The sequence below is a fragment of the Emys orbicularis genome, chromosome 2, assembly GCF_028017835.1.
Source record: "Emys orbicularis isolate rEmyOrb1 chromosome 2, rEmyOrb1.hap1, whole genome shotgun sequence".
In the NCBI taxonomy this organism is placed as follows: Eukaryota; Metazoa; Chordata; order Testudines; family Emydidae; genus Emys; species Emys orbicularis.
The window spans coordinates 173,824,458-173,848,140 of NC_088684.1; the positions used below are offsets into that span (position 1 = coordinate 173,824,458).

Sequence of the window (23,683 nt, forward strand, 5' to 3'; positions counted from 1 at the left end):
TTGATGTAATAGAGTAAGGCTCTGAAAACATCCAGAGTGTATAACTTGTTCTCTCCCAGTGTACAGTGAGGTTTCAGGAAGAAAACAGGTAAATCAATGTACAGAATCCCACCTCAGTCAAAGACCACCGTGGAGACAAACCTAGAATGTGGTTTCATCTTGTCCCTGTGAAAAGTCAAATGACTCTGGTGGCAGTAACTCTGAGGTGCATCCTGTGGGCTGGATGGACGTCTACGTGGACATATATGTCCTGTAAGTCAAAAGTCACAAACCAGTCCTTAGCCTTAAGGGATGGAATGATGGATGCTGTCATTCTTGAGAGTAGGTCAGCGTTCACTGCCTCTGTTGGGGCTCGTATTTATGGGGCTTGTGGTAGAGGCTGGGGTACAGATCCCAAGGGATCTTAGCTTGGCCCTTGAGTCCTTAAGTGAATGGCGCACTTCATCAGTGAGGTTGCTGAAGAGCTCCAGAACGCTATCCCCTCTATACTCTATGGTGGATTGGACCTCTTTGGGGATACTAGACACTTCAAGCCCATATAATGGTTATGGCCATGACCACTGATCTGGCAGCTGCACTGGATGCATTCATAGCCACTTGCAATGCTGTTCTAATGAACTTCTGGCCCTCTTTTATAATCTCCTTCAGTTTCTCCCTATACTCCTGTGGGAACTTGGATAGGAAGGGAGTCACTTCCACCCATGTGAGAAAGTTATACTTTTCAAACAGGGCCTGATAGTTCACCATGTGAAGTTGTAATGAGATCAAGGATTATGCCTTGTGTCCGAAGAAGTCCAGTTTCTTAGTGTCCTTGTCCTTCAGAATGCCCTTTCTAGATCTGGACTTCTCTTGCACTGCCGACACCACCAGGGACCCTAGGTATGGATGGGTATAGAAGTATTCAAAGCCCTATTGAGATATTTGATATTCTTTTCCACCTGTTTGGATGTGGCAGAAAGTCTGACGAAGTCCCTTCACCGGCTTGAATATACCCTTGCTGAGGGAAAGGGTGATATTGACCAGTGTCATAGAGTTTAAGATGTCAATGAGCTTGTGGGACTATCACTGTGGTTTCAATGCCCAGGGTCTCTATGGTCAGGGGATCATGGAATACCCTGAAATCATCAGTCACTGAAGTGGACACCAGTGTCACTGCCTTGTCTGACTCCTTGGGTAAGGTTTGGGGTTCCTGTAGTCCCTCTGTTGTTGGTTACGGTTGATCCCAGTCTCACTCTGGTGTGGGAGGCCTCATTAACAATACCACTAGTGAGTGACAGGTTTCAGAGTAGCAGCCGTGTTAGTCTGTATCCGCAAAAAGAACACGAGTACTTGTGGCACCTTAGAGACTAACAAATTTATTAGAGCATAAGCTTTCGTGGGCTACAGCCCACTTCTTCGGATGCATATAGAATGGAACATATATTGAGGAGATATATATACACACATACAGAGAGCATGAACAGGTGGGAGTTGTCTTACCAACTCTGAGAGGCCAATTAAGTAAGAGAAAAAAAACTTTTGAAGTGATAATCAAGATAGCCCAGTACAGACAGTTTGTACTGAAGAAGTGGGCTGTAGCCCACGAAAGCTTATGCTCTAATAAATGTGTTAGTCTCTAAGGTGCCACAAGTACTCCTGTTCTTTTTACTAGTGAGTGAGAACTCCTTCACTTTTTTGAAGGGTGGAAAGGGGATCTCCTCCAAGACATGTCTGACAATGGTTCCCAGTAAGACCAAAATGGCCAGGGTGGCATATTATATGGATACTGGTCCGGCTGCAGTTGGCCAGTCTACTGCCATTCACATCTGGCTTGAGGCAGAGCCTTAACCTCGGTCTCCTTCTGGGGTCACTTCCTGATTCCATATTTGATGCTGGCAAAAATGAATATCTTGACAAAGGGAATGAGGAATATAACTCCTCAAATGGTGGTGTTGTGGGAAGTACAGCCCCAGTACCGATGATGTTTGTGTCACCAGGGTGTCAATGTGCAGCAGGCCTCGGGAGGTGATGTTGATTCCTCCAGTGTCATGAATCTTGAGGCTGTGATTGGCTTGGTCACTGGTACCAATGTCATCTTCAGTGTCATCACTCCTGCACAGCACTCGTGGTCTGGCCTGCATCCCCTGCCCTGAGAGTGGTAAAATACTTTGAGTAGTTTTGTTTGGGATGCTTCCTTCAGGAAGAACCAGCCTGATGTTTGGAGCAATCTTTATATTACGTACTGGCTTGTCTCTTGGGTGATATGGGCTGAAGTGTGGGGAGCTTAGGTGCTGGATCCACTGGTACCAGGGTTGATGCCAAGGCTGCCAGTGTTGAGACTGCTGGTACGAAGGTTGGTGGAACTGAGGCCATTGGCAGAGGTAGCCAGTGACAGTGTTCTCAGCACCTTCTTGGATGTCTTCTTCTCACTACTGGATCCCAGAGCATGGTGCCTGCTTGAGGAGGCACCAGGTGACTTCTTCAGTTCTGGCTTTGCAGTTACTGCCTCCGGATCCAAAGGGACCCTCTTTGTCTCAAGCTATAACTTTTGGAGAAGTCCAACGTCCCTTGACTTACGGGTCCTCGAGGAGACAGACCAGCAGACCAAGCATCAGTGCCAGGCTTAAGAGGCATCAAGAGTGTCCATCAGTCTGGGGGATGAGGCCATAGTAGGATGGACAAGGTTTGAATCCAAACAGTTTAGAGTCCAGAAGGTGTTTGGCGCAAAATGCTTCACCTCACTGGACAAGGAGGTAGTTGGATTAATTTAGATTTATTTTTTAATGCCAATAGCAGTCAAGTATAGATAGGGCGCTACCAAATTCACAATTTTGGTCAATTTCATGGTCATAGGATTTTTAAAAATAGTAAATTTCATGATTTCATATATTTAAATCTAAAATTTCACTGTTGTAACTGTAGGGGGTCCTAACCCAAAATAAGGTTGTGGGAAGGTCACAAGGTTATTGTAGAGGGGTCGTAGTACTGCCACCTTTACAGCTGGTGGTGGTGCTGCCTTCAGAGCTGGGCCACCGGAAAGCGGTGGGCTGCTGGCCAGGAGCCCAGCTCTGAAGGCAGCACCATTGCCAGCAGCAGCACAGAAGTAAGGATAGCATGGTATAGTATTGCCATCCTTACTTCTGTGCTGCTGCCTTCAGAGCTGGGCCATTGGCTAGCAGCAGTCACTCTCCAGCCACCCAGCTGTGAAGGCAGTGGCACAGAAGGGTGGCATGGTATGGTATTGCCACCCTTACTTCTTCACTGCTTCTGGCGGGGCACTGCCTTCAGAGCTGGGTGCCTGGCCAGCAGCTGCTGTTCTCTGGCCACCCAGATCTGAAGGCAGTGCAGAAGTAATGGTGGCAATATGGCGACTCCCGTACAGTAAACTTGCAATCCCCTCCTCCCCCCACAACCTCCTTCGGGGTCGCAAACCCCAGTTTGAGAAACGCTCGTCTCCCCCCCGCATGAAATCTGAATAGTATAGGGTAAAAGTACCCAAAAGACCAGATTTCACGGGGGAGACTAGATTTCACAGTCCGTGACACGTTTTTCACAGCCATGAATTTGGTAGGACCCTACATTAAGGGGGAGGACAGTGTTCTTCTCATGGTAGATTTGAGAATAAAACAAAGGTTATAAAGCTCTGAACAGGGTAGTGGGTCAGACACTCACAGGATTCCTTGCTTGCTACCAAGAGGGAACTGAGGGAAGGTTGTGGCAGCTCCATCCTTTATGCCCTTGCACAAAAGCACAAGGAGGCACAGGGCGCATGCATGGCCTCGATGGACACTGCTATTCGACAGACTTGTGCATGAGCCACATGTACACCTACATTGGGATCCTAACTGACACACTCTCAGAGAACTATGAGACATATGATTGCCAGACAATGTTACAGATATTATTCCAGTTACACAAATCACAAATGCAGTCCTGTTCCTATTACAGCTTTTTTGGCCTTTTTAGCTGAAACTGCATAAAAGATTCTCATTTATACAATCACAGAAGAAAAAAAATAGTGGTTTGGGGGTAGCAGAGGAGAAGTTGAGAAACCTTGCTCTAGATCAATTATAATAATATTAATACAATACTGAGTGCTAAAGTAATCCCTGCAAAATGATGTGCATATTCTCTCTCTCTCTCTGTGCGCGAATGGTCTATCAGTCAATTTGTATCCATTCCCCAGTATTTATTGCAAAAAAATATTCTAACTTTTCAATTAGATTCTCAGGCAGGACCACATCAAAAACGTTACCAAAATCTGAATACTGGGCCTGATCCTGATCACACACTGTTGTAAATTAAGAAAAACTGTCTTGAAGTCACTAAAGTAAAAGCAATGTGAAACAATTATAACAAGATCACCGGACATAATAGGGTTTAATCTGAATTCCCTCTTTTCACCAAGGTCCCTGTTCAGTAAGGTATATCAGCAGTCCCACTGATGTGTTTAAATTTTGGTATGTGCTTAAGTAGCTTGCTGAATTGGGGCTCTGACTCGTGATAGTATTGCAAAAGATCATCAGAATTGTCTGCCACAATTAGCTGTTTATGAACCTTGAGCTTCAGCTGGTCATTTTCCAAGTGCTTACAAATAAATTTCTTCATGAAGCTAAAGCTTAAAATTATATCACTCTGCTTCCCTAGAAAAATGTTTGGGTTATCTCTTGCTTATTACACCAGCTTTTTTCTCTGGCTTCAGTTCAGGAGATCACTCACACATATTCTTAAGTCCCACTGGCTTCAAAATTAAAGTTAAGCATATGCTTAAGTATTTTGCCAAATTGGAGCCTTAATTCTTGGAAAGGGCATATACTTCACTACAGCTGCATATCCCATCTTGTGTTACTGTCTTTGTTACAGAGAAAGGATGTCAACGTTGCTATTTATTTATTTTTAAATTTCCAGGAAAATGCTGCCTCCTAACCCCCTTTCGTGCATATTCAAGTCTGATTGTGAAAACTTTAAAACTTCGTTCCAAAGAATTAGTTGCTCAGCAGAGTCAGATTCAGGTGGCTTTGCATGCTAAGCAGGCATGTGTCAGGCTGACAGGGTTATTTTCAGGAAATGTATTAAAGTCTGGGCTGTGATTACATTTTTTTAAAATGAACCAAGCAGAAAATAAATAAAAACTTCCCTTTATTTTTGCCTGCCTTTGCACAGATTTGTTACTAAGGGAAAGTTTGGTGGAACTGACATGTTTCTACCAGCGTGTCGGACATTCACACATTTTAGTCCATTATATGTTGCGTAATTGTGTTTCCTACCACACATGACTAAGGTGTATTTCATTCACTGCTTTGTTAAGTGTTAGCTATTTTAGCAACAGGAAAGCTTAAAACTCATATATATACCTTTGCAATATGTCCATTGCCAGCTATCTGAGTATACTGCTGCAGTTCAGGAAGCGTGGATGAAGCAGCTGTGTGGATAGAGCTATATTGCTGGCTGGGTTTCTGTTCAGGTAAGCCTGCTGCTTTTTTCCTTTGAGCAGCAATTTGAGACAAAACACTATCTGCACTGCCACCTGAGAAGGAACCATAAATTAAAAAACAAAAAAAGTTAGGTCCAAACAAGCAACATATTAAATAAATTGATATAATTTAAAAAAAAACAGATTAATCCCTAGCCCAACTCCTCTGCCACCCTACACCCTCCAAAAAACCTCAGTGCATGGACAAAAATCTCTCCACAGCAGTGCTGGTAGTCCTTGTAGGAGTTACTGTTTCTTCCGGGGGAAGAGTTAGGCTCCCAGGAAGACCTCATGTCTTTCTTGGATTGGCCTGTGGGGGGCAGGAAAGTAGAAGCAAACAAGCAAGAATGGGAAAATCCACTAAATCCCTGGTCTCAGTGCAAGAATTTCCCACCGCTGCCGGGGAGTGGGAAAGAGAGTTGCAGATACTTTGAAGGCAGCATAGACTTGATAAATGAGTATAGATGTTCCTAAATTCTAATCTTGGCTCTGCTACTGATTCACTGAGTGGCCTTGGGCAATTAACTTCAACCTTCTGTCTCAGTTTCCCCATCTGTAAAATGAGGACAATAATACTTATCCACCACCTCATTTATCTATTAATCTCTGTACAGTGCTTTGAATGCATGAAGCACAATATAAATGGTAAGCATTATTATCTGAAACTGTTCACCTGTCCACCTATTAATCTACTGGTCCCCAAATCCTGCAGTAGCCCTTAGCGTATCAGGTGTAGCAGAAGCAAAACATATGGGGAGGCAGCCACCACCTTTGGGAAGTATCAAAACCGTGGCAGTAGCCTGTTTTGCCACCAGTGCAAGTGAACAGACACCAGGAGAGGGAAAATAACTGAAAGGCTGACTAATGAGGGGAAAGATAAAGCCAGCAAAGACTATCTAAAGCGCTGGAGACAGAAGGCTGAGAGCTGCTCTCCAGGCTTCCAGGAAAGCGGCAAAGAAAAGACTAAAAGGCTGGATGTGGGGGGTCAGCCTATGTGTATCCTTCCATTACTCTTTGTCTCCAGGTTTCGCTAGCTGTTTTGTAATTCCAGCAGGACAGGAGAAGAGGGGGATGCCTGACCAATGAAATTTAACATTTTTCAATTATTTTTATCCAAACTCAAACTTTTTTCTAATTATACATTTCACTGAACTCTAAAGGACAACAGGATCCAGGTACTAATTCCAGGTTTATGTACTGCTAACAGAGATGGGTTTGCCCTCTGGACAAAGGGTGTCAAGCATTATAACCATCTTTGAAAATGCTGCCTGGGTTGAGGAGAGCAAGGCTGAAGTGTTTAGTGACACACTAGTAGTCATGCTGGTCTTACTATTACTTGTAGTGCCAAAAGGTCCCAGTCAGAACTGGGGCATACTGGGGTTGTGTTTCTCTCTCCGGTGTCAGGTGTGTGCCTGCTGCCTCATTTCCCCCACTGGAGACTGTCTTCCTGGATTAATAAAATGATCTGGTTCTCTGGCCCAACAATCAAAGTAAAAATTCTCTCCTTCCAGGGTAAATAAGTCCAAACACACAAAAATAGGTGTTTCAGGCTTCAGCAGTCCTTTCCCCCTCGCCAGCTATGTAGTCCTTCACCCTTTGACACAGGGGACCTCCTTCTCCCCTTCTATCAAGAGCTGACAATAATCTCCATTGCAGGGATCAGTCAGACTTTGCAATACTTCAGGCTTAACAGTCCTTTTTCTCCTCAATGCAGGAGCTTGCACATGACCTTTCTAGGCGGTGTCTTGTGCCCTCCATTTACTACAGGCCCCTACACCATGAGCAGCAATCTGCTCCAAACCCAAGACTGCCGTTCTCCATTATCGTCCTGTCCCCTACAATGCCTGTCTCTGGCCAGTTCTTGCTCAGGTCTCTTCAGCCAAGCCTCTCACAGGTTTTGTTTCTGTCTCCTTCACAGGGAATCATGTCAGCCTTGATATATACACCAGATCCTGGAGAGTTTCCCTAATCAGCTGCTACTCTTCTTGAATCTCTCCCCCTACTGACAGCATGAAGCTCTTGATAGGATGCTTCTTCCTTCCCAGTGGGCTTGCTCACTTTCAGTTAATGCTCCCTGGACTTGAAGTCCCATGATTCAGCACGAAATTAGGCACTGGTGAGAGATGGGCCTAAATTCTCCTTAAAGGACCAGCTTTCCCTGTAACAGGGTCTTACTGTGTGAGGGGTCCTATGAAGACATAGGGTGAAATTCTGGATCTATGAAAATTAGTGACAAAATTTTCACTGGTTTTAACAGAACCAGAATTGAACCTGAAGAATTTCTTAAGATGAAAAGATACAAATGAAGTGAGGAGAAAAGAGATGCATGTAAGCAAAGTGATTGAGATGATGACAGAAACACATTTTTAGTTTCAAGTATTTCCTCAAATCCTACTGAGGGGCACTGCCTGCAGACAGGAAAATCACTCAGATGTTTCTGATGAACCCACCAGATCGCTGGGCTTCTGAAACACATCCATGTTGTTTCTAACACTCTGCTGCTCCTGGTCTTCTCTTCCCCAAGGTGGGAGACCTTTTATAGGCCAGCCCCTTGGGGATCCTGTTGGTGGCCTCCAGGTAGGTATATGGGGGCCACTTTTGTGTTTGTGAGGCGATGCATCCTATTAAATCAACTGAACAGAGATCTACTGGAGTAGGGCTGCTAGACTCCCATCCATACATTAGTTTTCTGGCTCAGCAGATTGGGTGTGGAGAGGTACAGCATAGGGAGAAGCCCATCTAATTCTCAGGTGATAATAAAATATGGGGAGTAGATGCTGCTGTCAGAAGAATTTGGGCAGTGGCAGTAACATTGCAGAGTTACAGAGGGTATCTTTCATCCCACGGTTGGGGGTTTACACTGTAAACTCTTTGGGGCAGTGACCATCTTTTAATTTGTGTGCACTACCTAGCTTAATGGGGTCCCCAATCCTGATTGGGGCCTCTAGGCAGTACCCTAGTACAAATCATAAAATATATTTGGTAGATGAGGAGAAAACTCTAAAACAGCCCCAAAATGTCCAGTGACCATCTGTTGTTGAACGCAAAAATCATAGCATCCCCCTAGTAAGGCTAGACTTTATCTGAACCAGCAACAGTTCATGAGGACCTGGGGTGGCCAATGCTTGATGCAATGGAAAAGGATGATTCATCTCTTTTCCACCATGAGCTGAAGTGGTTTCTGATCTATGTGTAGAATGAAAGGGGTGTTTCTATCCACCCTGGATCTGAAATCCCTAGCAATTCTGATTAAAATGCATTTATTCCCCTCTTGGTGAAAAACACCTTTTACATTCAAGATGAAAATACATGGAAAAAACTCCCAGTCTACAGCTGCAATAATATAATCCCATTGAACTGGGGAGGAAAATGGCAGACAAAAGGAGTATTAATTTTATGGATTTCAAGAGGAGAAAGCAGTATTGCGATCATCCAGTCTGACCTCCTGCATAACAGTGGCCAAAGAATTTCACCTAGTGATACTTGCTAGTTAATGTAGCTCTTTTTGAGATAATCAATAAAGAATCCTCAGGTGGCTCCAGACAGGTTCATGCCCTTGGGAGGACTGACAGGTGCCAGTAACCTCTGTTCTGTGTCAAAATATTACAAATATATTTCTTTATATTTAGAAAATTGTTTAATCTTTAGATTCTTTCCAGTGATGTGTATCAAATACATTTCCCAGTGATATGATCTTTTGTTCTGTGTTTTGGGAACCTGTCACATGTTAAACTGCTACAACAGGTTTTGAAGTCAAAATCTTTTCTGGCATGTTAAAATTACCACAATTGCTTTATGAAATACGTATGTTCCTCCACAGACTTAACCCATACTTACACAATAAATATTTTTCAATTTCAGTAGCTTACATTATCCAATGTTATGCGATCATGCTATGAAAGTCTCTACCATAATATATACAAAAATGGGATAAAGCAGACATGTATTTTTAATAGGTTTTATACCTGAAATGTCTTCTTTTGGATAGGCATGGCATGAATGCTGGTGATTTGATTTTTGTTTCTTTTAATTAAAAAAAATTCAACCAGAAAGAAGTGATACATGAAAAAAAGACTAAAATTCATGAAAGAAATATTAAGGTAGAAACGCGTCCTTTAGGACAGCATACCCACCCCTGCAATCTAAGCTGTATGGATGTACCCCAATTAAAGTCACTGAGGTTCCTCAGATGCAGGGTCAGCTTCTGTGGTTCCAAATGCATGACTGGGCTCTTAGTCCCCTACTGTGACTGTCTGTGGTTCCTGTTCCAACAAAGTTAATGGCACTTTGCAAGCACTTGTGTAATTTCTACCTTACCTGTGAATTTAGATTACCTAGCTGAATCTGTCTTAATGATTTTTATATATGAAATTTAAAAAAATATATCCACCTGATCTATTATGGAGTTCTCCACCATGTCTGTTAATTCCAGCGATGTTGTTGGATCCACCAGAAGAGTGTGGCGAGTGGTTGAAGTTGCTTGAATTTGAGGGAGAAGCAGGTCTTCTTGCAAAGGTTGGCAATTTGACCGGTCTAGTACCTTTGGTAACAGATGTCTAAAAGAGCAAGAAATATATACACCTTTTTTCATTTCTTTCTTGAAGAAATGGCAGATAAAGCTTTAAACACAATTTTACTTATCATAAAGGATAGACTTTCTCTGAGGATCAAAACAGATATCAGAAATGAATATGATTATTTTCTTGAACATTACAAAATCCTAATTCAACAAGGAATAAAGTAATAATATAAAAATAGTCCTCTTCCTCTGATTTTTGAATAAAAATGTCATCAGTATAACATGAGCAATACAAAGTCTCACGATCGGTACATAAAATCACATGTAAAATTTATCTAATACGAAGTCCTGCTCTAGTTTCCCCCATCTTATAAAAACACGCTTGGGCTCACTACCTGCTTCTCTACCATCCCTTTGCCCCTCCATACTAACTAAACTACAACTACTGCTCTCTTCCGACTCCATTCTCAACCCTCTTTAATCCCACTTCAGCCTTTTTTCATTCCACAGCAAGTGTTCTCACTAAAGGCTCTAATGATTTTCTGGCCAAATCCTAAAACCTCTGGTTTTCACCCAGGTGGCCCGGGTTCAATTCCCAGTGTGGGAATAGTGCAGAGCTTTTGCGGGGAGGGATAGCTCAGTGGTTTGAGCATTGGTCTGCTAAACCCAGGGTTGTGAGTTCAATCCTTGAGGGGGCCACTTAGGGATCTGGGGCAAAATCAGTACTTGTTCCTGCTAGTGAAGGCAGGGGGCTGGACTCAATGACCTTTCAAGGTCCCTTCCAGTTCTAGGAGATAGGATATCTCCATTAATTTATTTATTTTAATTTAACTCCATCTACATCCTCCTTGAACTCTTTTACATCAACATCCACTCCTTACTCCTTGAAATCCCATCTTCCAGTGGCTTTTGCAGTTATGTCCTCTTATGGTGGTTCTCCTACCTGTCTGATTGCTCCTTCGGTCTCTGGTTTGGTGGGTCCTTCGCCACTCCTCTAGCCCTTGAGTGAATGCCTCCCCGACTCCATACTTGGCCCTCTTCTGCTTTGCTCCCTCCACACATTATCCACTCATGCTGCTGCCATCTTTATGATGACTGACTTATAGGTAACTGATTTGTTTTCTTTCAGTTCAGTTGTTTTTCTCCCCCTCTTTCCTTCTTGAACTCACTTCCAACTCAAAGTACCCCTGCTCTGATACACCCAGGAGGCTTACTTTGAGGACTAAACCATCTCACTTGGAATCTATGATCACCTCAGCAGTTTGTGACAAACCCATCATAGAATCATAGAATATCAGGGTTAGAAGGGACCTCAGGAGATCATCTAGTCTAACCCCCTGCTCAAAGCAAGACCAATCCCCAGACAGATTTTTGCCCCAGATCCCTAAATGGCCCCCTCAAGGATTGAACTCACAACCCTGGGTTTAGCAGGCCAATGCTCAAACCACAGAGCTATCCCTCCCCCCTTGGTGGAGATGCTGGGGAATGAACTCAGGGCCTCATACATCTTAGTGCTGGAGCTTATTGTATTCAAGGAAAAGTGTGGCATGCAAGCTCTTACTCTACTTATGCTTCTCTTCTTAGGGAAGTATATTCTTCCTGAGTAGCTGAGTTTACAGGGACAAACCATTCTAAAGATATGGAAATTTTTAAAAAACTTGCAATGGAAAATACATGATTCTACAAGATCTTCTCACAGCTACATGTTGCAAGAATCCAAGAGGACCATCAGTTTGAGGGACAGCTATCAAACCACTGTGTCTTATCAACCAAAATTTCCTGGAGGTAACAATATACAATATTTTGTTGTACAATGCATTCACTTACTATGTCAGAATTTGCACTGCTGTTAAAATCATGTTTGATCCCGCGCTGTGGCAAGGCAGTCCTCATCTGTTCAGTCTTGCCATCTTTGTTCATTCGTGTTCGGTCAGAATTCCACAGCTCAAAACTTGAAGGAGGTAAGAAAGGAGGAATAACTGCTTTCAGTTTATCACTAGGTAGCCTAGTAAATGGAGCACCACTTCTTAACTGAGAAGAAAAAGAAATTACCTCTTTTTAGAAGGATTTATTTTACTCTAATTATATGCATTTAAAATAGGAAATGAAGGTATGTAGAGAATGGAAGACTTTTAATATTTTAATATACATTGTCAGAATAAAAGGATGGTGGGGGAGTAAGGGTATTTTAAACAGGCAAAAGAACAATTTAATCTAGACATAAACATCTTTGAAGATATACAATACAGAATAACAAACAGAAGCAATGCAAATGACCATTAAAGCTGTGATCATAAACCCTGTGTATGTAATATACTGAACTTGGCTCCCTTAAATGGTGCAAGTTGCCCTGTTAAGTATAAATCTATTTCATTCCTTCCTTTGGGCCTAATCCTGGCTCCCAGTGAAGTCAACAGGAGTGTTAATTAGTTAGTTAGTCACTTCCAAATGATAAACAGGAGGAGTGACAAGATAAAAACTCTGTGGGTTCCCAGATGAGACCCTGGGAAAGAATGAACAATTGCTTACTCTGTCCCTTTGGGTTCTCCTGGAAAAGAAGAAGAAGAAAAACTGAAGTTCTTTTCTACCCCAGTTCCCTCAGTCAACAACACATTGTCCCTCATATCAAATAAATGATTCTCTAAGATCTAATGAAATCAACATGGGTATTTTGATCTTTTACAATTGCCAAGAGGAGGTTATCAACTGAAGATAATGCAGTCTCTAGGCTATAACAGAATCTGAAGCTGGAGTATAACATTCTTTGTAACTTTCTCCAAAAAGTGAAGGTTTTGAGATAGGTTAAAAATTGCTGAAAATGCACAATGCCTTGTTCATCGTGAATTTTACTATAGCTTACCTTTTTATCTAACAGAACATATTCATTAATGTAAATGGTTGTGAAATAAGTCTGAGTTACATCCCCTACATTTCTTTGCCAAGACATCTCTCTTACTACATTCAAATTCTTCCTTAAAACACAATACTTCATGTGGCTTTTCAGCAATAAACCAACTAACCAAATGATCTCTTTTTAAGTCATTATTGACCATAAGAAGTCCATCCATCAACCAATGGATGGTACTTGCTATAAAAGTCAATATTTAACAAGAGTTACCAATCCATACCACCTGCAATATTGCAGTTATTTCCTGTTCTCACTAAAGAGAAAAAATGCAGCAGTTTGGATACAACTGTCCAGTGATCATCAGCAAATGCTATTTCTTTTACTAATGGGGACACTGTATCATTTGTATGATAATATGAGTGAACTGTGCTGCCTGTCTAATTTGGATTGTAAATATGATTGAGTGGGAGTTGCATGACGTTCTATTCAGTGTTAAACACATTGACAGCACTGTAACATACCATGGTTGTCAATAATTCATCATCCTTTCCTGCTCTTGTGCATACACCTGAAAAACACATAAAGGATATTTAAAAACTCCAAATGCTTATTCCCAAGGATAACTTTGACAAATGTATTGTATACCACAACAGTTTCACTCAGTAAATACAATGGCATAAATTTATCCCTCATGCAACTTCATTGACTTCCCTGGCAACGTACCCAAGATGAATTTGGGTCACTGTTGTTTTAATATTTTACATTATAAACTGCAGGGTTCAAACCCACTAACCCCCCTTTTTGTTCTATGACTAACAGGGATGTTAACAGGCCAATTCACCTTGAATATTCCCTTAGAATATGTGCTAACTACTTATGCTAAGCCCAATGGCTCTCAACCTTTACAGATGACTGTACCCCTTTCAGGAGTCTGATTTGCCTTGCGTACCACCCCCAAGTTTCATCTCACTTAAAAACCAGTTGCTTACAAAATCAGACATAAAAATACAAAAGTGTCATAGCACACTATTACTGAAAAATTGCTGACTTTCTCATTTTTACCATATAATTATAAAATAAATCAATTGTAATATAAATATTGTACTGACATTTCAGTGTATAGTATATAGAGTATATTGTCTGTGTGAAATTTTAGTCTGTACTGACTTCGCTAGTGCTCTTTATGTAGCCTGCTGTAAAACTAGGCAAATATCTAGATGAGTTGATGTACCCCTGGGAAGACCTCTGCGTGCCGCCAGAGGTACATGTACCCCTGGCTGAGAACCACTGTGCTAAATTATCTGTTCGATCTTGTAGTTAGTTGTGACACTCTTAGTACCTTTCCCAGACCTGAAGAAAAGCTCTGTGTAGCTCAAAAGCTTGTCTCTCTCACCAACAGAAGTTGGTCCAATAAAAAATATTACTCACCCACCTTCTTTCTCTAATATGAATCTACTGCCCATTTCAAGGGTATTTTCTAGCACACAATAATGGCATACATGATATTAAGCAGCTTCCTTCCTGGGTGATGCTAATTATTGTTCAGCAGCAATCACTAACCAAAAACAGTAGAAGTCTGATAAAATAACTCTCTGTGCAGTCTCTTTCCATATACTGCATACTTATTACATCTTTTCATCTGTAGCAAATGCATTACGTTAAATATGGTACCATGTAAACTACCAGATGATAAAACACTTCCCATATATCATATAAGCAGTTCTGACTTTACCACTAGCTTTGATATTTGTGGTCCAAGCTGTTGCAGCATCACAGTTTCCAGAGTTGTTCACATCAGGCTGTGAAGTGGCTTTTATTGTGGAATTCAGAGATGATTCGGGCTCATCAGTAAAAGGCACAGACTGACTGGTGGAAAATCCATGACGCAATGTTTGGGTCAACTTCAGCTTACGGAATCTATTGGACATCCTGCTCCACCATGACTAGGGGGATGAGAAGACAGGACAACTTTGTTCTAACATATAAGTAAAAGAAATGTTACATTAATTCAGTTTCGCACAAAGCTATAATTCTGGCAAGGAGTTTTAGTGATATACTACAAGAGTTGACATTACAGCAGTTTACCAATGTCACCCGATACCCTAGACCAGGGGTTCCCCTGGGGGTACGCAAGACATCACTGGGGGATACACAGGAGAAATTGTGTAATGCTGGATTTTATCTATTAATTATTTTATTTATTGCATTTTCATAATAGATTACTCAGATGAAGCTTTAAAACTCCATGGGAATTTGTTATATAAAATATGGTAGTTAATTTACTTCAAGATGTACCAATGAGAGCACAGATACACAGAGACGCTGACGTACAGAGCCTTCACCTCTAATCACTGTATAGTGCGGGTTCAGTTGCCCAGCAACTGTCCAGTCTGAGCTCAGAACTTAGTCAGGGGGTATTTATCTGTATGTAACAGTGAAATATGGATAGATGGCTAAAGACATGTGGTGTTAAGAAGAGCACACAAAGTATCAGTGATGAGGGTTACATGGGCAGCTAGTAGATCTGGAAGAGGTTACACAATAAGAAAAGTTTGGGAACCTCTGCCCTAGACTGAATTGCAGCTATATGTACGGATACAGGTAGATATAGATAATATAGATGTATAAAAAATTACAGGTTTGTTTGTGTTAACATGAACATTTGATTTAAAGTATTTTTTAAATTAGTAAAAAGTAAAACTAATTTAACATATTATAAAATATAAGGTATATAAAGCTACACTGAAGTAGAATACATCTAAATGAATTAATGAATGAATGAATTTTCAAGCTCCATTTTAAAATCTATCCCTGTCTCCCGCCACATTTTTTCTATCACAGGAAATTCATTGTCAAATTGTGAATTTGAAGGGATGAGATTTACCTCTTGTCAATTTTTGCACCTAGTCAATAGTTTTCCATATTTTTCCCCCACTATAGTCAAGTTGTCTGTGAAAGCAAAGCATGTGCATTTACTCAGGTACTTTGGCTGGGAAGTTTTAAAACTACAGTGCTAAGTATTTAATCTTCCAATCAACTCACAACTTCATACTCTAACGTCATGCTCTCCAGTATCAAGATCTAGCACATCTTACTATCATAACATCAATATGTGTGTAAAGTTATTCTATTTTAACAATACATAGATCGCTGTTAAGGTTTTGCATTAGAGCACAAGGTTGATGAAACTGGGATGCGTATTACCTATTTTTAAAAAATTCTTTGTACTTCTTGAGCAAAGGAACTTATTATGGTAGACAGGGCCATCCCTAAGGGGGTGTGGGACCGGGGGTGGAAGTCACGGATTCGTCTCTTCAGGGACTGACCTCGCCGGCCAATCGCACTGGACAGCAGGGCCTCCCAAAGCGCAGGGCTCGGAGCAGTCGCCCCGATTTGCCCTACCCCAGGGACGGCTCTGATTGTATTTTAATACTTTTTCTACCAACATCCATATACTTTTATTGGTGCTTGCAAAAGGATTGAAAGGACTGGAGCTTCAAGGCAAACCCTACAGAGTTTTTTGTAGTAAGCTGGGGACCTGATGAACAGGATACGACAGTTCAGAGACACTAGGAGAAGCGGTGACGCCTAGCTTTCTCTGACTACTGTGGATCCTGCAGATCTGGGCAGTTTTAGCCTGGTCACTGTTACAAGGACAACGAGAGGAGATACTGGGTCAAAGTACATCACTTGATGGTAAGTGAATAATTTTATTTTCATAAGGTACATTACACAGCAACATAATGAGCAATATTGTGCAGTTATTAACATCTTCCAAAGGCCTTGCCTACATGGGATAACTGAACAATTGGGAATTAAATTGGTGGGATGGCTCCTCTGTGAGTATCTACAGTGTACCATGTCCATATTAGCCAGGCTGTTTCAGGTACAGCTTTGTCTCACATCAACACTATCACTATACTACACCAGTGCAGTCCATCTGCCCTCTGTCTACCTTCTCTGCAGTTCCAGTACAGCTACCTGAAGTTCTCAAAACTCAGAAGAGAAGTCAAACTCCCATAATTCTCTGGGGGTAAATCCCATTAATTCCCTGATGCCAGCACCGTTTCCTGTCCTTTTCCTCAAAAATGGAAGCCAGGATGAAAGCTCTGTTCTCGTTCCTTGCTCAGCAAGGTCCCTGAAAGTGAGTGGCAAGATGGCAGTGGTGGTTGTTCTGAGAGTAACTCTGGCAAGAAAGAGCCAAGACCAGCAATTCAGAGCATTCATGTAACAACAGGTAAGTAGTGGTGGTTGGGGTATGAGTAGATGGCCTTATACGCTATTCGCAGATCTTCTGTAGATGGCATGCCACTTGTGGGTTTGGCGCACAACCACAGGCTGGCGGGGCAGAATTGTTCTTGAAACCTGGGCTAAACTGCAGCGGGTATGTAACTTCAGGATAAAGTGTCTGCTCTGTAGTGCAGTACTACAGTACCAGATCACAAGTATGAGAGCTCCCCTTATTCTGCAAAAAAATGGGAATTGCTCTGTGAAAGACAGCTGTTCTGGATAATTACCAATCAGCTGAGTCTCATTTGGGGAATGAAATATTCAATCAGTGCCGTTGTGGTGAAGTCTGCAGGGCAATAGTGCATTACAGCAGCATGTGATCCAGACGGCCAATGCACCAGATACTGAGGTAGTTAAATAATTGTGCTTCCCAAATTTTGCAGGAGCCATTTGATGGAATCCATATTTCACCAGCCTACAAAACTTAGCCTTCGTCAATACATTTTACAATAGAAAGCTGCATATCTGATGCAGAAGGCCCTTCACCCTGAGGTTCCTCCTTTTACCAACCCAGCTTAGCTGCCTCCTCTGCAACCATATTGGGATCCTGGGTCCCACTCAAAGAGCTCCTAGTTATACTCTTCATCTTCGAGAGTCTACTCTGATCCCTGCATGGAATGCAAACATGAGTGCACAGACTCCATTATATAATAGAGCTGAGATCTCCGTTCTTGATGGAGCTGCAGCTACCACCTGCTTTCTTCCTCTCCCTGCCCCCTCAGAGCCTAGCAGGGAGCCTGGAGGGAACAAAGAGAGGGAGGAGCTAGAAGCTGAGGGTCTGTAAGGAATGCAGCGTTCAGCCCTATCCTGCATGCTGCTGGAGGAGTGGAGCTGGTATCAATATTCCTCCTACAGCACCTTCAGCTGTCTGGCACATGGACACCTTGCCTCTAAAACTAACTTTAGTGCAGTAGTGCCAGCCCAGCTCCTCTAACAGCTTCCCCCAGCTGGTGACTCACCTGCAGTTCCAGGCAGAGGGAATACAGCACTACCTGGGAGGATATAAATCACAACTCTAACCCCTGGGACTGTTACGGGGGGACAGTATGGTGGGGCTGTCTGAATGGTCCCATCACCTTACCCTTGATGCAGCAGGTGAGACCACAGAAAGAGGATGAAATGTAGATCTGACACCACTCTCAGAGATGAACTCTGCTAATGTCCCCTTTTTTTCAGGGCAGGGACTTTCCTCACATGAGCCCTGAGCCTTGGAGCCAAATAGCTGGCCCAGCACTGACACTTAGAGCAGTTCCCTCTATTGCAGAGCATGGAGCAGTGCTCTGGTGCTCCCTACTGTTACACCTCTGCCCTGTCCCAGCCTCCTCCTCTGGCAGAGAGGGGATGGGCAGAGCTGGAGCTGCAAACTCTGCAGTGAAGCGAACTGATTTTACTGTCAACATAAGAGCAGCCCACATCCCCCTCTTTCGCTCACAATACTAATTAAACCCCCTATCCCATTCACTTTGAATGCTGTAGAAAAATGCTAACTTGGCTGTAGATGTAACCTAACCAATTTTAGGCCAATACAACTTTTTTCAGAATGAGAACTAAAATCAGGATTAAAATGGAAACTCAGTTATAACCTTAACTACACAGTGACTTTTCCCACTCTGGAATAAGTTTCTTTGTAAGGGTGCTTATATCAACTGTCCTCTAAAATTAAAGAAACAGTGCCACCCCATCTCCTTACCACCACTCCAGCAGCCAAAAAGTCTACCACAATCCACATCTTAGAAAATCAGAAAGGACTAATGCATACTTGGCTTGCAGAAAGCAAATATGTTAGTTATGTCCTAGGTCTAAAACACTTCCGTGTGGTGACTTTCCACACTTCATACCTTAGAGTAAATTGTATATTTGTTATTTATGCAGAAATCATCAAAGAGAGAGTACATATGAAATTTGTTTACCTTTAATCCTCCCTTGTCATCTGGCAACATCGGGGTATTTAAAGATTGCCTACTTCTAGAACAGGGCAAAGATGATTTGTTGTTCTGCTTACCCTTGTCTTTGTCTACTTGCATGCAGGCTGATGCTAGTTGACGTACAAGTTCTGTGTCTGGAGAAAACAAAATTAGTTTTTGTTTTGTTTTGTTTTACTTGTAAATGTCCCTTCATCTCAAATATATATCCAGGATTGATGTGCTGAAGCTTCTCCTATGCATCCTATGAGAGTGTAAGGCAACAGCACCAGACACATACGTCTAAAGTTCTGGTGCCAAGGGCTCCCTGTTTTCCCCTCCCTCTCTATTCTTCTCCAAGTGAAACTTCCATAACATTCAGATACAAAGGTGGATTGACCACAAATATTGAATGGTGGCCCTGCGCTCAGTGAGCTGCTGACTTACACAGTGGTACTTATACCACCAAATCTACAGAAGCACTATCAGTGCTTGATTCACTAGAACAAGACTAAAGAGTATTGAACAGCAAGAAGAGCGCTCCGCTCAGTCAGAATCAAGAGCACTTTAACAAATGAACCTGACAGTTGCTTGATGGGGGCTAAGAAAAACATCGAGAAGCTACTTTTTCTCACCTGAGACAGAAGAAGAGAGCAGAGAGAAAGGATATTCTTTTCTCTTTCCTTGAGCATAGGTTGGAGATAGGAAGTTTGAAGACAAATTCCAGAGGGAAGAGCAATGCTCAGATTAAACAACAAAGAGACTGAAAAGAAGTGGAAGAAAGAAAGGAGGGAAAAAACAGAAAAAAGAGGGAGAGGAAAGAAAGAATGAATATAAGGGTGAAGATGGGAAGGCAAAATGAGGGAAAGAAAGAGAGACTCCTGAAGAGAAAAAATGCTGAAGAGTGAGACAGAATAAAAAAAAGTATCTGGGAGACAAAAAAAATTACAATAATGAATCTAGAGAAAAAATAAATTGCACATTTTAAAAGCCATTAAACACTGTGTAAAAATTAATCTATGGGAAACAAGATAGTGAAAATGATGGAGAATACACCAAGACACAAAGCAGAAAAAAACAAAGTGGAGTGAATAAAAGGGGAAAGACAGAGGAGAACAAACCACAAGCGAGACATACATTAGCAAAGTAATATTTTATACTGGCAATAAGTGTTCTAAAAACAAAGTGTGGGTCCGTGACAGCACTGAAGACAACAGGAGTTTTAATATTAACTTCACTGGGGTCAGGATTTCCCCCAAAGTTTTTAATGAAATACACAAGGGTTAGAGATGGGATTTGCAAAAGTGTCTAAGGGTTTGTCTATGTTACTGTGTGGCCAGCTGTTTCAAAGAGCCATATGTCAAAGCGCACTGTGGACCTTTTGTGCACTGTAGCAGTGTCCATATGGGATGTTACTGCACAGCAAACTAGTGCACTGTACACTCACACTTTGGTTGCCGAGCAGTAACGTGTCACAAAGACAAGATCCAAGGGCATTAGGAACACCTAAGGGAGCTAGGACATTCAATGGGACTGGTTTTGCTAACTTAGGTGCTTTTGAAGATCTCATCCCAGATTATTTTACATGCTGCAGTGGAAGGGGACAGGAAGATCTAAGGGGAGATGGACTAGTGGAAGACTTGACAGTGGCTGGGAGGGATACTTGAGTGTCCAGAGTTAGTAAGCACAAGGAGTGGAATAACATGATTTATTAGGGGGAAAAAGGACATTTTGTATTTGGAACTAAATAGGTGTGTCTTTGCAGTGCTGATGCTGGAAAAAAGTTCGTTAAAACTTTATTTCCAGCAGAACCAGAAGAAACTTTCAGAAGGAAAGAACTGGCCTACACAGTAGCCTGACTGGGTAGAAAACCGGAAACCTTCATCAGCTCTGCAAGTTGACATTCACCACAAGAAAAAACACTTCAGTAGATTTTTTTTTCCCTAAAATTTCCCACTATTGCTGCCCTGGGTGCAGCTCTACTAGTGAGAGCTCCAATCCAGAGAAGGTGCAGGTACTTGTCAGTGATTAAAGAACTGACAGCCTTCAGTCCCTTGTGTACACCAGAGCTCCCACTAGTGATGCTGCAATAGTGGGAAACTTTAGAGAACACAGCTGAAAAAGGAGTCTCTGTTGTGATGCCCTGAATTGAAAAGATCATGGAGTGGGAAGTGCTCTGCCAGCTGACTGGGATCTGTGAGCTTGAGTGTTTAACTGCCTGCAGATCACCCAGGCTTCTGCTGCAGTCCTCCTCTCTGCTCCCTGCCCACACTGTATCAGCACGAGTGCCAAGGACCTGTCAAAGCAGTAGCATTTCTGAATTAATTTTCTTTCTCTACATTTTTGCCTGTGACACTGCGACATGTCACAGGCAGATATGTACTGTCAATAACCCACAGTATAGCTTGGAACACTGTCCAATCAAGATGTCAGTACACCTCTAATGATTACCATTCAACACTAGATAGTCAACTGGTGATACCAGAACTAAGAACTATTTAGTGTTCAGTTTTTTTCACCTTCCTTGTTTTTTTGTTGGTTTTTTTAAAGAGGTCCTCTGCCTGTTTGTTCATTCTCTCTCTCGGATGGAGTGAAGGAAATACAGAGATAGCAAAAGTTAATTCCATCAGTAACAGCATTCTTTGGCTTCAGAAAAGCCAGTTCAGATACAGGTAAGAATAACAGAAAAGTGCCAAATAATGTAAGCTAAAGTGGTTTATTTGACAGCTTAATAGAAACACACTAAAAACATTTTACCAAAGCCTCATTTAAGGTGTTTTTCCTTTCTTTCTAGGATGTTTTTCAAAAAAAAAATGTTGGACTGCTGAAATGTGACTTTTACTCGATCTTACAGAGCTAAAAAAGAGATTTGCCCAGGAGTTCACCACTTTCCAGATGATGGCACACTCTCTTTCCTTTCCCTTTACTGTTGGTTACTAAGCCATCTATGCAAATGGAAGCTTTCACTTTCATAATTATTCTATATTTTTGCTCTATATTTTTAGTGATGTCACAGGAGTGTCTTTGGGCCATCATAATTCAACATCACTGAAAAGACACTGGTGACACAAACACTGCATTTTGACACCACACTTGAAAAATCAGGCAGCAGGACAAGTTATAACCCATAAATTTCTGTATACTTCTATCTGACCGTTTAATCCAATAAGCATACTGTTTCTAGAAAATAATCTCTCTCTGTCACATGGAACTCATGAGAGATTATTTTCTACAACTCAAATGTATTTTCTAAATTAGAAGGGATGTTTTCCTTGTTGCATGTGCTGTCATTGCAAGCATTTCCTTTGGGCTCTATGACATAACATACCTGGATCGTTCAGTAGCATTATCAGGTCAAAGGCTGTGTATCCATTTTTTGCACGTAGATTGACATCAGCTCCTCGATTCAACAAATACTTAACAACTTCTTTATTTCTTTAAGGGAAAAAAAATTGGTCACATATGTGAAAGAGTGCTAATGTTCCATCTCTTCCCTCTTATGGCACGCTCTTTTTCCTGAATTAGAATTTGTCCAGATATTGTCTATAGACAACATAGGTGGCTCTCAATTCTGTGGGACTAGCACCAGCAAGGAACCCTCTAACATAGAAAGTGAGGCGTCACTTCTGATGGGGGAAAACAGTGGAACCCTCACATCAAAATCTTTGCAACAAATTAGAATGCTCCTGGCTATCTGCAGAACCAGTTTGGCACTTAGCGTCTCCAGCACTGAAGTCCCCAGATCTGCCATTCAATTCTTGGATCCATAGTCGCGATGTTTCTTCTTCTGCTGTTTCTTCATAAGAGAGTTCTGGTTCAATAACTGGGGCTCCCTAAGAACTTTCCTCCTCTTATTCTCCTTGGGGTGAAGAGTGGTTGATGGAACTAGAGACTGAGGCTTCTGAACCAGTGCTACTCTGCACTGACAGGCTTCCACTTGGTACCAGCTTGGTACCCTGGGTCTCCAAGCCACTTACTGGAGATAGGACCTGCTAGAGAAACCTGAGGGTCCCAATACCAAAACTGAAGCTTCTTTTGAAGCTAGCACTGAGGAAAATCACATCAACAATACCACAAGTTTCAGCACCTAAGAGAGGCCTGGTGTTTCTCACCAGCATAGGACTTATTGTTCCTTGGCATCGGCATATAGAATTTTTAGTTAGCTTGCCCTCTGCTATTCTGAGCCAATATCTAACTGATTACTTTTGTATCCATATCTAGGAAGTAGAATAAACCCTCTCCTACCACTAATCAAGGGGGGAAATCACTTACCCATGGTATGTGGCCTGCATTAGGGCTGTCCAGCCATGAACATTATCTTGTTTGTCAATGTCAGCATTTCTCTCAACAAGCAGCTGTACAAGATCCAACTGTCCAGTTACAGCTGCAATCATCAGTGGAGAAGCACCATCACCATTAATAATATTAACTTGATTTGGGTCTTCATCCACAATCTCTTTAACCAGCTGAAAATTTCCTATGAAGAAAGTCACAAAACATAATAATGCTGTATATTAGGAATAGACAATTTCTCAGCCTCTAAATTAATATATATTTTGATTTGCTAACATTGACAAAATATTCTTACTTTAAAAGAAAAATAAAGAAACAAAATATATATCACCTTTAAAATGTATTGTACTATGAAAACTAAATGAAATAGCAACATCAAC

At 41.8% G+C, this 23,683-nt stretch overlaps 1 protein-coding gene across 1 annotated transcript in view; it reads right to left on the reverse strand.

Moving 5' to 3' along the window:
- ANKS6 (ankyrin repeat and sterile alpha motif domain containing 6) overlaps positions 1 to 23,683 on the reverse strand; it is an 87,114-nt gene that overhangs the window by 48,259 nt on the left and 15,172 nt on the right. The window contains exons 4-11 of the mRNA XM_065399737.1: positions 23,283 to 23,487; positions 22,339 to 22,445; positions 19,020 to 19,168; positions 14,555 to 14,762; positions 13,341 to 13,387; positions 11,795 to 12,002; positions 9,843 to 9,992; positions 5,334 to 5,506 (exon numbers count right to left, since the gene is read on the reverse strand). Of these exons, the coding sequence (XP_065255809.1) occupies positions 5,334 to 5,506; positions 9,843 to 9,992; positions 11,795 to 12,002; positions 13,341 to 13,387; positions 14,555 to 14,762; positions 19,020 to 19,168; positions 22,339 to 22,445; positions 23,283 to 23,487 (1,247 nt within the window). The remainder of the gene's footprint in view (positions 1 to 5,333; positions 5,507 to 9,842; positions 9,993 to 11,794; positions 12,003 to 13,340; positions 13,388 to 14,554; positions 14,763 to 19,019; positions 19,169 to 22,338; positions 22,446 to 23,282; positions 23,488 to 23,683) is intronic.